The sequence below is a fragment of the Populus trichocarpa genome, chromosome 19, assembly GCF_000002775.5.
Source record: "Populus trichocarpa isolate Nisqually-1 chromosome 19, P.trichocarpa_v4.1, whole genome shotgun sequence".
NCBI lineage: Eukaryota > Viridiplantae > Streptophyta > Magnoliopsida > Malpighiales > Salicaceae > Populus > Populus trichocarpa.
In genome coordinates this window covers 13,280,428-13,300,552 of record NC_037303.2, presented here as the reverse complement: position 1 = coordinate 13,300,552, position 20,125 = coordinate 13,280,428, and the positions used below count along the sequence as shown (strand labels likewise).

The window sequence follows — 20,125 nt, the reverse complement described above, 5'->3', positions numbered from 1 at the left end:
TTCGTTTTTGTAGTGTTTCTCAATGGCGATCTTCTCAAGACATTATTATATTGGAAGTTGTTATAATGTCAGCATTGATAAACATTGATGGCCTTCAAACCATTGTATTTTAACTCATTGATTTGGGTTTTTTTTTTTTTTTTTTACAAATTAGAAATATTTGAATTGCTTCATAACTCAGACTATAAAATAATCACTTCATTGTTTATATTTATACCCACATCCACAGATTTAATAACTTATGAGTACTCTAATCAAAACCAGCAGTGATAGCTAGGTGCAAGATTAGTTTGCCCACCAAAATAGCATAGCTCACTTTATAGTAGAGTTAAATAGATATGGGATCGATTTTATAAAAAAATTCATAAAAAAAAGAAGTAGATTGGATTAAGTTGAGTTATATTTTTGTTAAACCACTTAAAATCTAAATTGATGTTCTTCCAAAAAAAAAATATTATTTTAAATTTTAAATTTAAAATAGTACTTTGTACTTTAAGACGTGTTAACCTGATCAATTCATAAACTGGATTAAGAGCCTATTTATTTTTATGTTTTAAAAAAGTTTTTGAAAAAGATTAATTTTTTTAATATTTTTTTCTGCTTTAAATTAATATTTTTTTAGTGTTTTTAGATCATTTTAATGTGCTGATAAAAAATAATTTTTAAAAAATAAAAAAAATTGTTTTGATACATTTTCAAATAAAAAATATTTTAAAAAATAATAACTACCATACTCTTAAACATCTCCTTAAACTCACTCCATCTTTCTAAGCACAAACCAAAAGCAAATTTTAAAGATTTTGATATTATAGTGACAATTATTTTTAATTATTTTTTTTTAAAAATATATTAAAAAAATATTTTTTAAATTTATTTTTAACATTATATTATCATATTATTAAAATGATAAAAAATATTAATTAAAAAAATAAAATTTTAACAAAAAATGTGTGTATGGTTAAGGTTTATACATAATTGTGTTATATCTAGTTCTCAATCTCAATTTCGAACACATTCACAAACACAGTACAAGTAGAAACTGACATTATTCGTTAATAACAGAGAGAAATCATAGAATCTCTGCCCACTTTCAAAGCTTTGTCGTGCCACGTTCTTCTTCTTCTTCTTCCTCTCCAAACCAAAGACACAAGGCAAACCCAACTTTCAAAGAAAAGCTTTCAAAATGGACTCATCGATGGCTTTATCTTCTTACTCTTCACGCCTAAAATGCTCCCTCCCTAATCCCCCGCCTATGATGATGGTGCCGTCACCTCAGCTCCCAGGTGTGCTTCCTTTATCCAGCCGCCGTTGTGGCATAGCTTCCTTTGCGGAGTTCAGAGGATTGAGGATGCAAATGGGTTCAAAATTGTCAACTTCGTTGGTTTCGATTAGAACGAGAAGAAATCCTAAGGTTTTTTCTCGTATTGTGTCTGAAGCTCATGAGACTTTTGTTGATAGTAAGTTTTTATTTTTTAATTGATTTTTAATTTTGGGTTTTGTTATTTGGTCTTGTTTATTTTAGTTCTTAAGCTTTTGTTTGATTCGTTGTTTGTGATCTTGTGCTATCTCAGATTTGGATTATTGCACCAAGAGAGTCTCTTTAGCTCAAGATTTCGAGTCTTATTTGATCGCCCTTGATTATAAACATGAATAAATCACCAATAAACAATATTAAAAACAAGATTAAATCACTGAAAAACAACAGTAAATTTTCAAACATCTAATCTAGTTTGTAAATGAGGTTTGAGCAAATTAGAGTTTTTCTAGATGTCCAAGATATGATCTTTGATTGGGAAGGAGGATCAATATTACCCAGAGTAGGGTTCAAGTAAGAGTGGCACTTGAGAGTGTTAAGAAGAGAGCTCTACTATCATATGAACAGGAGATTGAAACCTAATTTTTAGTGTGTTGGGGCTTTTCTAGATGTAACGAAATTGATTCGCCAGGAGGGATTAGGGACTGATATTCGAAAATAGAGTTTAAGGAATTTAGTACTGAAATTGCAGTTCTAAAAACCAAAATTGCTTTGGAGAATGTTAAACAGACCTGCATGATTATCAAAATAGGAGATTGACTCTTTTGTTGAGTGTGAGAAAAATCTGAAGAGGAACGGGTGGTTGTAATTTATAGCAGGTGGAGAATGCATATGCAAGCAATGCACTACAATGTTAAAGTTTGAATTTATCAATTATCTGGTTTGCAATCTTGCAGTGTTTTGCAAGTACCAGTGTTTCAGGCCTGAAGAAGAAGGGACAATTTTTTTTTTAAGTGAAATTTGCAATTGGGAGAGGGGAGGGGTGGTGGAGTTTGTGTGGTAGAGAGGTGTGATTTTCAGAAGGTGTGATTATAAACATGAATAAATCACCAATAAACAATATTAAAAACAAGATTGTAACTTTTCAAAGATCCATTCTAGTTTGTAAACGGGGGGAGGGGGGGGGGTTTAAGCAAATTAGAGTTTTTCTAGATGCCCAAGATATGATCTTTGATTGGGGAGGAGGGGTAATATTACCCGAAGGAGGGTTCAAGTAAGTGTTGCATTTGAGAATGTTAAGAAGAGATCTCTATTATCATCTAAACAGGAGATTGAAACCTTTTTTTAGTGTGTATTAGGGCTTTTCTAGATGCTCTTTATCATCAAGAAACAAAATTGATCAGACAGGAGGGATTAGGGACTGATATTCGAAAATGGGGTTTAAGGAATTAAGAACTGAAATTGCAATTCTAAAAACAATAATTGCATTGGAGAATGTTAAAGTGACCTTCATGATCATCAATTAGAAGAACGAACCTTATGTCAAGTGTGAGAAAAATCTGAAGAGGAATGGGTGGTTGTAATTGATGGTGAGTGGAGAATGCAAGTTTGAGCAATGCACTACAATGTAAAAGTTTGAATTTATCAATTATCTGGTTTGCAATCTTGCAGTATTTTGCAAGTATCAGAGTTTCAGGCCTGAAGAAGGGACAATTTCTTTTGTTAGTGAAATTTGCAGTTGGGAGTGGAGAGGGCAGGGGTGGTGGAGCTTGCATGACAGAGGGAAGGTGTGAGTTTTGGAATAGAGAAGTTCGTGAGTGTTGAAAATGAGCCGTGTCACTTCCTTTGTCAAAGACTAGGAGGTTGTCTGGATCCTAAAGAGAAGTACTCTGTTGATGGAATAAATTTTCGAGATTCATTGTGATTAGATGGCAGAAACTTATATTAGTTGTTTAACGTGCTTGAAGTTGATTTTCTTCCTTTGGAAAAAAAGATGTTCACTGGTTTGTTCTTGTGTATCTTCCAATTTGCTGAGAATCCTGCAATTTTTGTTTTCCTAGTCTTTTTGAAATTGGCGTATCTGTTCTCTAGGGTTCAGAGGATTCAAAGAGAACATAACCACCTGTCCTTTTCTCATGTAAATGAAGAAACATTTATGTGGGCGTCACCTTCTCAGCATTTTTTTTTTATCTTTTAAAAAGACGAGCCTAAAAAAAATCCTCGCAGAATTTATGCACTTATAGGCTGTATACATCCAAACTGCTGGTAGTAGGGTGTTTACTTGTGATTTCATCAAATCCAGGAATGTCTCCTAGTAATTTTGTTTCCATTTTGGATGATTTTGTGTCTCCAAATGTTTCAAGTTTAGATGCTTAGGAATGTGGGTAACTGCAAATTTCATACACTTTTCAATAAATTGATACTTCTTCACTTGATTAGGTATGGTTAGAGAAACCAATGTGAGAAGCATAACAACCAAAGACAAGAAACTTCTTATTAAATTGTCTTGATTTTCCCTGCGTTCATAGTATATCTAACCACCATTGAAACAAAAATTCTTTTCAAGTTAAATTTCATTTCAAATGTATTCCTCAAAATTTTATGGAATCATCCTTGAGAATTTTTGTTTGTCTACATTAAATATGATTTTAGAGTTCCTGCATTATGTTTCGATGAAAGCAGAAGTCACCACTTCTTATCTAGTTATCCATTCAAATCTAGAAACACTGCACTGTGGCCTGATATTTGGAATTTTATTTTTCTGGTTGATATTTCTATGAGCCCCATGAACTTTGTATTGCTAACTTAGCTACTGCTTTGAAACTTTATTTAGCTTGACAAACTCATGCTTGGTCACTAGCCTAGAAAAATCAAGTTTGATCATGGTTGAGAATCCTGCATGACATATTCTAATGGCAGTATAAAGTGAATATTTGGAACAAGTTCATGCTTGAAATGAAAAAACTCTTCAACTGGCCAGTCTGGGACTGGACTTCTCATGTGTCTTTAAGGCTTAGTTTGGGTTGCAATATCACGCAAAGGTTATGAAATACTGGATTAGGGCCTGCATTTTTCAGATATCTATTTAGGTCTCAAACTAGCCCAAATTCTCAGTGTATTAGTACCCTCAATTCCCTAAATGACCCACTTAACTGATTATGCTCGTGCTCTCCAAATCATCCCCTGTATGGTTATTTATTTTATGATCCCTTGAATTATCTTCATTTACTGATGGTTATCTGCTGATGGCAAAATGTTATTTAACCTGGTTGTATTACTTGTCTATCGTATTCTTCCTAGTTGTTGTTGTTTGCTCAAAGTAATAAGAATAATTGGGCTTGTTTATCTCCTTATCTGGACTCTTTTTCTTGGGGATTTTGGTGTATCAACTGAGTGAAGCAACAGCATCTGATTCTCTGATTTGGTGCTGGTCTGAGAGTACCTCAAAAAAACTGGCCTTTTACTTCTACATTCCATAACTTCTGACATATTAAAACCTTCTGAATATCCTCCAGTCATCCTTCTAAAATATAATTGCCAATAATTGGTCATATAAGGAACTAAACTGATTGAGTCTTTCGTCACCTATTCTGCCCTTGCATTCCAGAGCTCTCTTTATCTTTCAAACCATGGTAAGGGACAGGATGATATATTTTCTTGTAGAGTGGGAAGAAGCTAAATGGTTTAATTTGGAAATGAAATGAATGAAAATGTTAAACAAGTTCACCGGCTTCACAAAGTCCTCGAGGAAGGAGGAAAGGTGATTGCTGTGAAACTGAATATTTATGAAAAATCGTTATGGACCTTTATGCAGGAAAAACTTCCAGGTTAGAATTTTAATTACCTCTACATGTTGCTACTTGCCCTTGAAATAAGTTGAATATTTATGCCACTAATCTCTAGTTCTATTTACCCTACTCCAATTCTAATCATGTTGTTGCTGTTGTTCTTTCTTATAATGCACTCCAAATGAGTTCTCTACATCACAGTTAAAATTGACATCTTTCCTTGGTTTTCAAAATCTCAGTTCCTGCAGTGACGGATGAAACATGGCAGTCGCTCATCATCGAGGCTGATGGACCCGTGCTGGTTGAGTTCTGGGCTCCGTGGTGTGGACCCTGCCGGATAATCCATCCAGTAATAGCTGAACTATCTACGGAATATGATGGAAAGCTCAAGTGCTTCAAATTGAATACTGATGAAAGTCCTTCTACCACAACCAAGTATGGAATTCGAAGCATCCCTACAATCATGATCTTCAAAAACGGGGAGAAGAAAGATGCAATTATTGGTTCTGTGCCTAAAACCACACTAATTTCCAATATGAAGAAATTCTTATAGAGGAGGGTAACATAAATCCTTTGAAAGGATTAAACTTTTTTATGTTCTCAAGTTGTTTTCTTTTTGTGAATTTTGAATAAAAGTTATCTCATAGTCGTGTAGTCTTGGTTACTTCATCGTATCCAATCTTTTCTACGCTACATTTCTACGATGATTATTTATTTTGGCTCGGATTTGCTTTCTGGAAGTGCTGGTGGAAGACCAACCATGCAAATTTGTCAATGCATGGTTTGAAGAGTATAGTTCATGAGAACATGGCATGGAACCAGCTCCAGCCTTCTTCTGTTCCATCAAGTAGAGGCTTTTCATGTTTTCTTTAAATCTTAAGACCTTTTGACTTGTTAACTCAATTCTTCAAATAGATCCAGTGACTGAATGGCATGGTACGCCAAGTGCTGTGATTTGGTCTAGGGAAAACAGGCTAATGCTCCTGGTATTTCCCTTCTTTAGTCCTATCAGTGCCAGGCATTGAAGATGGAAATCATGTCAAGTATCGCTCCTAGCAAATGCAAACTTGAATGTCTTTTTCTGGGCCTTTCTGCTCTCTCTCTCTCTCTCATTTCTGTGCGCAAGGCAGCTTTCTATGGACACTCGAATGGTATTGATACGGAGCCTATTGGTCCGCACTGAGTGTGATTGAAAAGATTCAACATTGTTTTTAGCTCTAAAATGTGTCTTGGTGGCTAAGGGTTAAGGGAGGATGATTTCTTTTTCTTGATTTCTTAAGAGTTAACATCCAGAAAAAAAATTATAAAATCTTTCTAAACACATTAGATCAATGCGGAACATACATTCAGAAAGAAAATTTGATCTTAATTAATGGGGAAAAAAAACACCCATTAATTAAAAGAGGGAGAATATTTACTTGCTCTAAAGAAAAGTACAATAACAGCAGAAGAAATGACAGCAAATGAAAGTAATATAATCTTCTCCCATTGTGAAAATGATGGGTAGAAAGATAAATCTGACTTGATGATCATTTCCCTTCTTTAGCACAGAGAACTCTGGTTTAAATTCTCTGGGCTACTTCGTACTGATCCATATTCAGCATTACTTTGACTTGAGTTATAGTTTAAACCGAGTTTTACAAAAATTAAAAAGAATTTATTGGGTGTGATTGGTCAAAATCTTGAGTTAACTTGTATCTAATATGTCTCAAAAGTAATGAGTTGACTATGTTCCAAGTCACATCATTTTGAAATATTTGTTGTTCCATTTTTAATTTTATGACTTTAATTTATTAAAAAATTAAAATTAATAAAAACTCTAAAAGACATAGCAAAAACATTGTACATCTAGATTTAAAAAACTATTTATTGCTACAATAAAATTATTTTTTTTGCACCTTAAAAAAAAAGATGCCTTGGTATTAGAGATAATTCGATCTTTTTTAATGATTCATTGGTTAATAAAGAATTTTTTAAGGGTATATACATTCTTTTTAAAATTTAAAAATAATAAAATGACTAAACTACTCTTAAAATAAAAAAAATTAAAATTGATAACTGAGGGCGTTTAATTTTTTTTTGCTATTTGAAATACACTAAAAACACATCTTTACCATTTGAATCATGAAAAAATACTGAGCCACGGATTTTGCTAGTTAACCTGAGTTTGCTCACCTTATTTTATCCAGATTACATGTCTATTACGCTACCTCAAGCTAGTTATTTTTATCCACTTTTGTACTTCCAAAGATTTCTTTATCATGTTATTGTGATCTTTTTCTAATTTTTTTGTTCGTTTAATATCATTGCTTATTTTTTTTATCGTCTAAGTAAAATAAAATAATTTATTAAACTTGGTTGGGGCTATAGCCCAAGTCATATTTTTTTGCAACGCGCTTGTGGCACCTCACCTATCTTTTCCTTTTTCTTATTTTTGTATTCTTATTTTGGTTTTTATTATAATTGATGCCTTTTTTTAATGTCTTGTTTTAAATTATTTTTTAATTTATGTTTCAATCTATCCTTTATGATTTTTTATTTTGCTTATTTAGCTTTTTTTGATAGAGGTTTTTTTTTAAATTATTTTATATGTACTTAGTTTTTGAAGATACTGTTTTGATTCATTTATGATTTTTTTTATGTTTTGTATTAGTGAAACTTATTTTTAAAAATAAAAAAATATTTATTTTTAGATAATATTTATAATATGTATAGCCTTGTATATTATTTTTTTTATTTAATCAATTTCATATATGTATCTATTTTTTTTATCATTTCATTCAATACAAAATTAATTTTAATAAAGAAATTCAGTAAGCATAACGGGTAACTATAAGATATTGCGAGATCAATATCTTGATGGTCGAGTCTCACAAGCTTCAAGGCTATTGGAGGCTTACATGGTCGTTAACTTCAAGGCCTGTGAAATTAGTCGAGGTGTGTGCAAGATGACCCAGACAACCACGTTAATAATAAAAAAAGATATTGTAAGATCAAATATCTTAATCTATTTATGTCTTTTTATTTTTTCAGTTTTATTTTTAGTTATTATTTATGATTATTTATTTATATAGATAACTCTCAATTTATTTAATATACTTACATATTTATTTAAATTATACTTAAAATTTTTTATATAAAAAATAAATTGAAAAACCTGCCAATCTAATTTGACCTGCGTGAGTGCGGGTCAAATAGATTATCTTCCTCTTTCTGAATGTTTTTAATTTTTTTTTTCCTTATGATTCCAGTCAATGCACGCGTCAACATTCAAAGGGAGCCCAAATCTAATATATGTTTTTTTGGCTGAGAAACCATCTGCCCTTGTTAGAGGAGCTTCACACTACCTTCCTTTTGGCCAGACAAAGACTTGCTGCTCTGAAAAATTTTCCACAATAAAGTTCGGTGCGAGGAAAATTTGCTAAGACGTGCTTGTTGGGTTTTAGTTGATTAATGGTAATCCCTTGACTGGCTGTGTTTTTTGTTTGTTTACCTCTCGCATTTCTTAATATCTACATAATAAATTTGATCCCGAAAAAATAAAAACCTTAACATTATGATCAATTATCCATGTTCGTGCATAATATCTATTAAAATATTCTCAAAATAATCCATTGTCATCCTGGACTTTGTATCATAAATATAGGTAAATATAGGTATGAAAAGTAAAAGCATATGTTTGTGTGTTTTTCTTAGCTTCAGGTGATGGTATATGTCATCACCAATATAAATGCCAAGAGGAAGAGGTGATCTAATTGATCCATTTATTTTCCGCTTCACTAGCAACGTCATGTGGGTTCATGTGTTGCTGATGGTGTTGGTGTGTGGTTACACACGCCACCACTATTCCTAGAAGATTCTAGTGTGATTCCTAGGTTTTCCGCAATCTTTCCAACATGTTCCCTAACATTTGAAGGATAATTTTTACAAATTTTGAATTTTTAGGGTGTTTGAATTTACTTTTTAAATTTTGAGTTTTTATTGTTTTGTAAACTTGTGTAATTTGTAGGTGGGTAAGTAAAATATAATAAAAAGATAATGTGTGTATGGTATTTTTCTTTTTATTACTTTTTATTTTGTGTTAAATAAATAATAATAAAATATGAAAAGATAAAAAAAACATTTTTTTTAATTAACTCGAATGTTTTAGTTGCATATGACTAAAAATCCTAAAATTATTTGAGTTATCTTTTTTTAGAAAAAATTTTAAAATACTATGTGTATATACATTGTGGCATGTTTTAAGAAATATTGGATGGATTTTACAACAAGTTTGTTTCTTTTTAATTAATATGCGGGTTTACAAACTTATACGTAAAATATATTCTCGATATTAAATAAAAAGATAGTTCCTTTTATTTTTATTCTGGCATTAGAATGGTTAGGCTTTTAATTTGATATGATAAAATTTTTTTTACTGAGGAGGACTTTTCTTCAACTTTAAACAAACCACCAATTAGAAAATACAATATTTTCTTAGTTTATATCAGATAAATAAACAATGCAGCTTATCTCAGGTAAGACATATTAAGGGTGCTAATACATTTTCTTTACGCAATCAGTCCTCTTACCTGAACTATAAAACCAGTGAGGGTTTCTAATAATCAAATTATTAGGTGGTGACATCTATTCTTTTTTTTTAACTGATAAAGAACAAAAAAAAATTTATCGTTCCCACCCGTATCATTCCCAATTATCTTGATTCAAGAGGATAATTTGTTGCGACGCCGCACACGTGTGTAATAAAATTGTTGAGACTTTCCTAATGTATATAGAAAAAAATTTATCCAAATTTCTATGTACTCGATCATTGAAAAAAATAAAAAAACACGAGAAGCCCTATGATGTTATCCTTTCTTTCCCTTAACAATGAGCTAACAGCCTTATCTCTAAACAAGTTATTACGGTTCAGGACTATATAAATATCCATGAGCCATTTTGTAAAGAGGTCTACCTTGGAAGCTGATAATCTCTTACAGCATCCTTGCAAATACAAAGAACATAGCCTCAAAGGCTTTCCTCCTTCTATATTAAAAGATATTAATCTTTTCATGATCCTCGTCGCTTGTCACCTAGAATCTAACGTAAAAGCATTACCTAACAGTAGAGGTGTTAAAAAAGATTTAATAATAATAGATTAAAAAACTTAAAAATAATATCACGAGTTAGGTGACATGTTGAGATTTTTGAAAACCGGTCCCAACTTGTATATTTTATCTTTATATTTGATAGTGTGTAGATTGTGCATTTAATTTTATTTTATTTCAAAACGTTGCGCTTCAAAGATCTTGTTAGCAAACTTTTAATTATATTTTTTTAATATAACAAATAAGAGCTTGTCTCTTTGTCAAAAAAAAAAAGATAATTAGAATTTAATAATGATGAAAGATATTAAAATTAAATTTAACATATATCCATTAAAACTCCAGTCCATGTTATAAATCTATCTATAAATAAAAATTCATAAAATTAATAATATAAACCCAACCTCCGTATATCTACAAACTTTGTTTAACTTAGCCTGATATATCAATTGCTGGGATTAAAAATTATGCTAATGACTTCGAAGTCTTGGGAGTCGTCGGTGCTTGCTGTACGGCTGCCCATACAAAAAGACTTGTTGGCGTTTTCATCACTCGCAAACTGTGCAGGACGAATATTCATAATATTTAAATTTGCGCTCCATGTTCTCAGATTCCAAATTTGCTCTCCATGTTCTCAGATTCCAAATTTGCTTGACACTTCAAATTGCATTGTTAGCTCATAACAACTTTTTTTAAAACTCCCTCACAACGCAAACTAAAATCGCCAGAACAAGACTAAGGATGGATGGTGGGCAAATACTGCATTCTTATACAAAAGTATGGGTGATCCTCCTTTTGCTCTCAGCTACGCTTCGGAACTCAAAACTAGCTGCCAAAAATACCGAGCAGGATAAAATAAGAAAGCTTGCTGCAGAAAACTCAGGTACGTCTGCTAGCTTTAAGACTAGAATACTGGTTCATCAAGTTGTTGTAATTTTGATTTGTGCTAAGTATGTTTTCGCTTAGTTTCTCCTAGCCAAATTACTCACACCCTGCTTGGTAAAAAAAAAAAATGCTTAAGTTCTGAGTCTATACTAATTATTTGTATTATACATGCAACGCGTATCCATGGTTGATTTTTTTTCTTCTAATTACTTGAAACTTTAAATTTGAGTTGTAAACAAATCATGGATTTGAATTTCACTCAAAATTAAATTTATTAAGTTAAATTACCATACATTCTTTACCATCATCTTCCAAGTTTAAGTTAGTGAGATCATCTTCCAAGTGAACTTTTAGTTCTTTTCTGAGAGAGTTAACTCATGTTTCTGTTAGATAATAATATAAATCATATCTTGAGACCTTACCTAAAAGGTTAAGTTTTTAAGTTGAAATGGTTCTTCAACAGTCTCTGAATTGCTATTTAACACTACAAGATTTAACAGTTTTACCGACGATATTTTTCTTTCGGCGTAAGACACATATTCCGTCGGTAGTTAATTTACCGATGAAATCACCGACGGAAATGCTCTGTCGATGAATCTTTCATCAGTAATTTTTTATCCGTTGGTAATAAAAAAATAAAATTACCCGCTTCATTTCGTCGGTATATCCTTTGGCAATAATTTTTTTATTACCAACGGATATACCGACAGAAATTCCGTCGGTAATTATTAATTTTTTTTAAAAAATTCATTTTATAAAATTATAAAATAATTAAATTAACATAAATCAACACTGTATAATATACTCAAAATGCTTGTAAAAAAGAACAAGCAAATCAACTCAAACAAATTTGCAACAAAAAAATAAAACAAAAAAATAAATTCAACTAAAAAAATTCATATGAAAAAAATGAAGTTGCAATTGCTAAAAATTTAAAAATCCTACAAATAAATCAACTAAAAATTGATATCGTATGAAAAAAAATCTCACAACAACACGTCATCATTTTGTTTTTGCTTTGTTTTAATTTTTTTTTCCCACTGTAATTCCCTCGGTCTATACTGAGGGAATATGTTCGTCGATAAAATCCCTCGGAAATTTACCGACGGAAATATTCCCTCAGTATTTCCGTTTGTATTTATCGATTTTCTGGTAGTGAAAGCTGTCACACGTGTGCGGCATCACGGTGATATTCCTCTTCATGTATGTATTTGACAAATATGGGGAGACAAGAAATTCTTGTTTTTTATTAGTGGAATGAGGGAATGAGAGTCGTCACCTAGTATTTTGGTAACTAGAAACCCTAATTGATCTCAGAGATATGGTATATGGACTGATTGTGTAAAGGTAAGGTGTAAGCATCCCAAATATGCCCTACCTAAGGTAATCTGCATTGTTTAATTGTCTGATAAAAACTAATGTCTTGTTGTGTTTTCTAATTGTTAGTCTATCTGTATTTTAAGAAAAGTCCTCCTTAGTAAGGAGATTTTTATCTTATCGGGTAAAAATCTAACTATTTTAAAGTCTATATAAAAGAGCTACCTTTTTAATATCGGGAATATGTTTTACGTATAAATTCGTAATCTCATATATTACAAGAAAACAAAATATTTTTTTTGAAAATTTTGAAATATTGGCCTAGTTCTCATGACTTTAATAAACTGGTTATTAAAGCCAAAAATACATGTTAAAACATTTTTTGATTTTTGTTTTCTGAAAATATGATAAATGTTTTTATAAGCTTTGAGAAATTGGCTATATGCAGGAAAACAAGACATCTTTTTTGTTTTATAATTTTTTTTGTAATTTTTGCAATGTTTCAGAAAAAATTAGGTATTTTAATACTAAATTTGTATCTTTATAGTATAAAAATATAAACCAATATTAATCAAAATTGATAGAAAATATGCGGGAAAATCACAATTTTTTCAAAAGGATTTTCAGAAAAATTTTGGATTTTTTTATTTTTTTATTAAAAAACATAATAATATATAATATAAAATATTAGGTTTGGGATAAATGAGTCAACTTCCTTTTCTTATAGTGAAAGCTCAAGTAGTGGCACTTCATCAAGAAAGATAAGGAGTCTTGATGACTTATATAAGGTAACTAATTCTTTTGATGATGATGGAATACGAACAACATTAATAATATTGAGGCAGGACATCGTGAAGAGAAATAAAAGATGAAAGAATGATGATAGTTGATATTGAGGGGAAGTATTGAAATTCAATATCAACTAGGATTTAGACTAATAGGATTTAGAGTTTGTAGGAGTTTTAATATTAGCTAAAGAAGGAATCCTTGACGGAGAAGGATTTGTAATAAACTAATTTATTACAATCCTTATTTAATTAGAATGTTATATTCCTTATTAGATTAGGATTTCCTTTGAATAGTTTAATTCCTTGATTATCTAGGACTTGAGGTCTATAAATAAACTTGTAATCTTAAATATTATTAAACACAAGTTCAAAGAGATATAGAGAAGAGCTAAAAAGGTGTATCTTTAGAGAAAACTCTTAATAAAATATTATTCATCTCATTCTTCTTTTTATTCTTTAGTTGTGATCTTATAAATTAGCTACCACATCCTATCCTTCTCTTCTAATACTTGGTATGCATTTTTCTATAATTCCCTGCTATTATTTTCTGTCCTGATATTCAAGTTGGTGCTTTGCCTCTTCATGGTTTAATGAATATTTGGCTTATTAAGAAAAAAATGGTAATTAATATATAACAATATGTTGGAGATAATCAGTCTAATCGTTTGGTTTTCTCTTCTAACCAAAAATTTTGAAGGTTTCATCAGCATTGATTGTGGGGCGGAGGAAGATTATCTGGATGGGGATACTGGAATAACTTACATAACCGACAAAGATTTCATTAGTACGGGCAAGAATGTGTTCGTAGCACCAGAGTATAACTTGAAGACTTCTTACTATGGGAATATGATAAATAGCTTGAGAATCTTTCCTGAAGGTAAAAGGAATTGTTATACGTTGAAACCTAGACAGGGTAAGAACCAAAACTATTACGTCAGAGCTTTCTTCTACTATGGAAACTACGATTCTAAGAATCAAGCTCACAAGTTTGATCTATACCTCGGGGTTAACTATTGGGCAACAGTTGGTGTCGAAGATAGGCAGTGGAAATATTACAATATTATTCATTATTCAGTAACTGATACCATTTATGTGTGTCTCGTAAATACGGGTTCCGGAGTTCCTTTCATCAATGGATTGGATTTACGGTTCATGAATGATTCCCCGTATGGAAGCAAGAATGAATCGTTGAGTCCAGTGGAGCAAGCTGACCTTGGCAGCCATCAACCCCAAAGCCCCATCAGGTGAATTGTCCCTATTATCGTTTTTAACTAAATCATGCATCAGATATGGTAAAAAAATTCATCACAGGTACCGTTTAAAAAAGCTTGAGAATTTAATGAGCGTTTTTACAGTGATTCTATGTAAAATATATATACAATCTTTTGGATAAATATCTATAATTTCACTATATACCTTAGGGATATTGTATTTTATTATGGTTTTTAGAATGATTATCATTTGTAGACATTGAAAGATCGATGTTTTGTTTTTGTTTTTCTTGTTTCTCTTCCACTTCTAAACCATGATTTTTTGGAGCTAACTTTCTCAACCCTTATCCAGAATCTTCCCTCAAGTCAATAATTCTGAAAGTAAATTTAATACTTTTAATTTTGGGCAGCAAGTTGACCAGTCGTTGGCGAGGGATAGCTAGCAAATTAATCTCTTCCCTTTTTTAGTGTAACTTCAGCTGATTTGAACTAAAATTAAGTTGGACAAAAACTGAATCTATTCATAAGAAGTATATCTTAATTAATCTTACTGCAGCTCATCATTTGTGCCAAGTGATATGTGTTTTTTCCTTTGTATTTTCCCCTTAAGGATGCATAAAATATTTTTAAATTATATACGTTGATAGATTATTCGTTGTTTTTTCTTTAATTGCTCGTATGTAAATAGTTTTGTAATAGTGCTTAGAATCAATGAACATCAAGAAATCGGAATTTTGGAGAATGAGAATATCACTACATTAGTTAATATATACTTGTGTTATTGTTTCTCACATGCATTTAGGTACAATGATGACGTGTATGATCGCACCTGGCGGCTTGACGTCAACCTCATCGATTCAGTTTCAATTGGCACCGAAACAAATATTGATATCCAGGGCAGTGATGATCCCTATCGTCTACCAGTCGAAGTCTTGAGAACAGCGGTTCAGCCTCGAAATGGCCTTAATTCATTGAGCTACAACTATACATTAGTGTATACAGAGAATTTCACACCTGAGTTTCGTGTCTACTTTCACTTTGCTGAAATCGAGCAGATTGCACCAGGCAAATTACGAGAATTCACCATTACTTTGAATGGCTTAAAGTATGGGCCCTTTACCCTTGAATACTTGAAGCCATTGACCAAAGGTCCATATAAATTACAAGTTCCAGAAGATCAAGTTAGGTTTTCTATTGATGCAACGTTGCGGTCTGACCTTCCACCTATCCTAAATGCCTTTGAGATCTTCATACTATGGCCACTCCCTCATTCTCCGACAAACCAAACAGACGGTATGTTTTCTATTTCAATTCTGTTGAATGCCATAATAATCGTCATTAATGAATTGCTAGACTACTGGGTTGAAGGATTTTTACGTTTTGATCCCTCGAGCTAGGGCCTGATTAATGGCAAATTACTTGGTGATTGTCTTACTAGTACAACGAGGGCTGGCCTTGTCTTTTCCTTTCTTTGTTTTTTTTTTTAAAGAGGTTTCTCCACTGTGATTTGGTGTTGTATTTTTTTTTTGAGATTATAATTTTAAAAAATAAATTTAAAAAAGTTAATAATTTGTAGGCTTTTCTTAACTTAATGATGCACATGAAGCTAAAAACAACAACTAAACAAATAATATAAAATTTATTTATGGGTGAAAAAAACTATAAATATGAACATTAAATTCATAAGTTTATTTTGAAAAAATAATAATTAGTGGCGGAGGCAGGGGTGCTGGTAGAGTTCCTGGTCCCTGCAAGGAAATTTTTCCCAACCCCTCTCTTGTATAAAATAATTAAAATTTTAATTTTTAAAAATAATTCTTTTAATTTGACTCCCTTTAATTTTTTTTCCTTACTCCGCCCTGATAATAATAATAATAATAATAATAATAATAATAATAATAATAATAATAAACAACATTATCTTTTAAGGAGGTTTACAAGCCTTAAATAGGTTAAAAATCTTACCCTAAAAAACAAAAACAAAAATATAAAATTACAAAGAAAAAAAGTATCAAATTCAAAAATAGCATGAAAGTACAAGATTGCACTGTAAATTTCCCATCTGTGCATAAATTCCATACCTTCAAATCCGATTTAGTGTTATGAAGCTATACCTATTGAAGAACCCGATGTAAAGACATTTCCTGCTCAATTTCAAATATTCTTGGAGTTCTCCTCCAGTTGACATTCCGCACCCAGTTATCATTCACCCATGATCTCATTTTTGAAATTGTTGCTGTTGGTGCACTTGAAACCTTATATAATCTTGGAAACATAAATAGCAGCCCATTACCCACCACATAACTAGTACAACCACGTAGAGCTTCAGAAGTAGTTGAACTTTGCTGAAAGAGAGAGCAGTATGTTGCTGGATAGAAGATAATCACTTGCTAGAAATAGGAAGACCATTTTTGAAGACCGGTCTATATTTTTTGCACACCACCTCCTGCCATTTACCTTTAGATATTGACCTTAGCCTCCACAAACACTTGAAAAGTATGTCTTTGTTCTTTCCCAAAAGCGAGCCTATTCCTATTTCAGTCTGTTGGAAAGAATCCTTGCAAGAACTTTATAGCGACTATGAATCAAACCAATTGGCCTATAATCTGAAAATTCAATGGGAATCTTATAAAATCATACAAATGATAATTGTTTGATAGCCACCATACAAATGATAAAGCCTATTGACTAATTGAGATAGTTTTTTTGATATTCATCATAAAAAATTATTCTCTTGTCACAAAAATGCAGGCTCGAGATTTTTTATTTATATATAGGCATTTACCAAGTATATAACGATTCTCTCTTATAAATGTAAAGCTATGCACTTCTCACCCTCTTTAACCTAAATTATCATAGTTGATGCAATCATGGCCATCAAGAAAGCATACAAAATAGATAGAGTTGACTGGCAAGGAGATCCATGTTTGCCACTTACTACATGGACTGGTTTGCAGTGCAACAATGATAATCCTCCAAGGATCATTTCTCTGTGAGTTCCCTCTTAAATTCTGTATGATTGTTGAAATATTTTCTGGAAGTTATTTTTGAAGAACATCTACTTAGATATGGCATTCAGGATCTCAATGTCTCACTCATTTGCAATTAACTATGAGCAGGAATTTAAGTTCAAGTCAATTATCAGGGAATATAGCTGTTTCACTCTTGAACCTCACATCAATCCAATCCTTGTAAGTGTTAATAACCAAGTTGTAACAGGTTTTAATACTAATAAACTACCCTGATAATGACTACTAGATATCTAGCACTGAAATGACAGTCACTGCTAGAATTTCTTACCGACTTCAGACATTCATCATTCTATTTGAAGAGAGCTATTGTTTATTCGGTCGAGACTCTTGAAATTAGAGGGCACCTCAATCCCATGATAAGACATTGTCTTATGGAAATCTGAAAGTGATGTTAGGAATATTCCATATGGAAATTGGCTAGAGGTGTATGGAGGGCTCATGCATCTTCAAAGCTTGAGGCATAACCTCTCTCCCTATATGCATCTATTCTGAACAAAATCCTACAAGCCAACGATTGGGATTCTTACTCCGCCAAGGTTGCAAAAATGGATGTCCATACTTCAGATCAGTGGAGGAACAACCTCTATTTTTTCTCAACTATTGCGTACTCTTATCATCTATTTCTTTACAAAATGTGATTGTTCATTATTTTTTCACATTTTCTTTCAGGGATTTATCAAACAATGAATTGACAGGGACAGTGCCAGAAGCTTTTGTGCAGCTGCCAGATCTTACTATCCTGTAAGTTAACATGCTCTGATATTTACCACAAGAAGTTCTTACAAAGATTACCATGGTGAATGGTGACTTTGTTTTTCCTATTTGCAGATATTTGAGCGGGAACAAACTCACAGGTGCAGTTCCCCATAGTCTCAAGGAAAAGTCTAACAGTGGACAGTTGCAGCTGAGGTTCGGTTATCATCTTCAACGATTACAACTTATCTGCATGTTAATTAAACAATCATTCTACTCCTTTGGTTCTTCTCTAACTTCTTTTCTTACATATGAAGTGAACACGGTTTTAATTTTTCTTGAGTTGAAATTAAACGTTAAGGAACAAAGAGGAGTCAGAAAATAAATTATACAAATCCATTTTCTTTGCTTGTTTGTACGAGTTTAAGGAATTAAGTAACTGATACAATTCTTCGGTATATTTCACAGTGATCTTGCTAACTTTCTAAAGCTAACCATGATCACTCTGATTGGGTTATTTGTTACTTTTATATAATCATTGATTCTCAGTTACATCTGACACTATTTTACTTAATGCAAGTTTGGATGGAAATCTGGATTTGTGCAAGTTGGATACATGTGAAAAGAAGCAGCGAAGTTTTCCTATTCAAGTTATTGGATCTGTCATATCAGTTTCGGTGCTCCTTCTCCTTAGCATTATAACTATCTTCTGGAGGTTGAAAAGAGGTGAATTCTTTCTCTTTCTCTTATCTTCTTTGTATTCTTTCCTCTCTTTTGAGTGGTGTTAACTAAATCCTAGAATAACATAGAGTAATTTTGGCTTAGAAGATGCTTTGTGCTTTTTGTGAAATCATTGATGATCTATACATCCGATACCTTACATATATGATCATACACTGTCTTCAACTTAAAAGCCTCATAGAATATTATTCTATGAGTCTATCTTATATGTAAGCACTTTAATTTTTTTATTCATTTTGAATATATATATATATATATATATATATATATATATATATATATATATATATTATGTGCACCCAATAACTTTTATATTACCTATCATATGATAATTCTAATCTGGATACCACCCCCAATACCTCATTTCTTTCCTGCAACTTAGCAGATGAGAATATTCAGCATGAGATCAGTAAGCAATAACATAGTTTTGACATATAAATATGATAACATATATAGTTTCATACTTTAGTATATCTGTTAAAATATTGGAATATTATCGCTTTATCAAAAAAAAAAATGAAATTTTCCTTTGCAGGGAGATTGAATGTGTCATTATCTTCCTCGGTGGGCTTATCCTTGTCACTGAAATCAAAGAATCAACCATTTACATACACTGAAATAGTTAGCATTACCAATAATTTCCAAACCATTATTGGAGAAGGAGGATTTGGAAAAGTATATCTTGGAAACCTGAATGATGGTCGTCAAGTTGCTGTCAAGTTATGTCAATCCTCAAATCAAGGTTATAAAGAATTTCTAGCGGAGGTAACAAATTAGTTAGCTTTCTCCTTTCCTGTAGAGGACATGAGAGGTGCACCAAATATTTTTCTTTTAGCTATGACAGAGTAGTGTTTCCAAATGCAGGTCCAACTATTGAAGATTGTTCATCACAGAAACTTGGTGTTCCTCGTTGGTTATTGTAATGAGAAGGAAAATATGGCACTTGTTTATGAATACATGGCAAATGGGAACTTGAAGGATCAATTGTTAGGTATTTATAGAATTACTCTCAGAAATATAGAATTCTTCAAATTTTTTGAGACAAACTAGTTTATAAATAGAACTCTCACTCAGATTTATATGAATTTATCATTATTAGAGTATAATATAAATCATATCTTGGGATATTACCTAGTAACTTAAGTTTTTAGGTTGAAATGGTTTTTTGACATGGTATCAGAGCCTTGATAACCAAGCGGTCACGAGTTTAAATCTCACCACCTCTATTCTATTCGATAAAAATTAAGGACAAGATAATATAGGTCTGTGCAAGTTTTAAATCCATAAGATTTTCAATTGAGAAAGTGTTAAAGAATAATTTAGATCATATC

General features: G+C 31.7%; 2 protein-coding genes across 7 annotated transcripts in view; both read left to right on the top strand.

Moving 5' to 3' along the window:
• Positions 1-998: 998 nt before the first annotated feature.
• LOC18110549 (uncharacterized) lies at positions 999-5,707 on the top strand. The gene is made up of 2 exons (XM_024591139.2): positions 999-1,457; positions 5,283-5,707. Exons 1-2 carry the CDS (start codon positions 1,184-1,186, stop codon positions 5,594-5,596), a joined length of 588 nt encoding a protein of 195 aa, XP_024446907.2. The 5' UTR covers positions 999-1,183; the 3' UTR covers positions 5,597-5,707.
• A 5,041-nt stretch (positions 5,708-10,748) lies between these two features.
• LOC18110550 (receptor-like protein kinase At3g21340) overlaps positions 10,749-20,125 on the top strand; it is a 93,774-nt gene continuing 84,397 nt past the window's right edge. For 4 of the 6 annotated variants that reach the window (XM_052449501.1, XM_052449502.1, XM_052449506.1 and 1 more), the window contains exon 1: positions 10,752-11,010. In XM_052449501.1, coding sequence (XP_052305461.1) covers positions 10,869-11,010 — 142 coding nt within the window. In that variant the 5' untranslated portion in view covers positions 10,752-10,868. Of the gene's footprint in view, positions 11,011-13,814; positions 14,362-15,130; positions 15,622-17,187; positions 17,321-17,447; positions 17,520-18,029; positions 18,102-18,188; positions 18,270-18,633; positions 18,780-19,329; positions 19,560-19,658; positions 19,786-20,125 lie in introns of all 6 variants that reach the window. The other 2 variants (XM_052449505.1, XM_052449504.1) reach the window with 2 other exon arrangements.

Bases quoted from the DNA above. Each gene is read 5' to 3' on its own strand.
- LOC18110549 (XM_024591139.2), top strand. From the start codon at position 1,184: ATGGACTCATCGATGGCTTTATCTTCTTACTCTTCACGCCTAAAATGC. The intron at 1,458-5,282 runs GTAAGTTTTTAT...TCAAAATCTCAG, and splicing joins TCATGAGACTTTTGTTGATA to TTCCTGCAGTGACGGATGAA.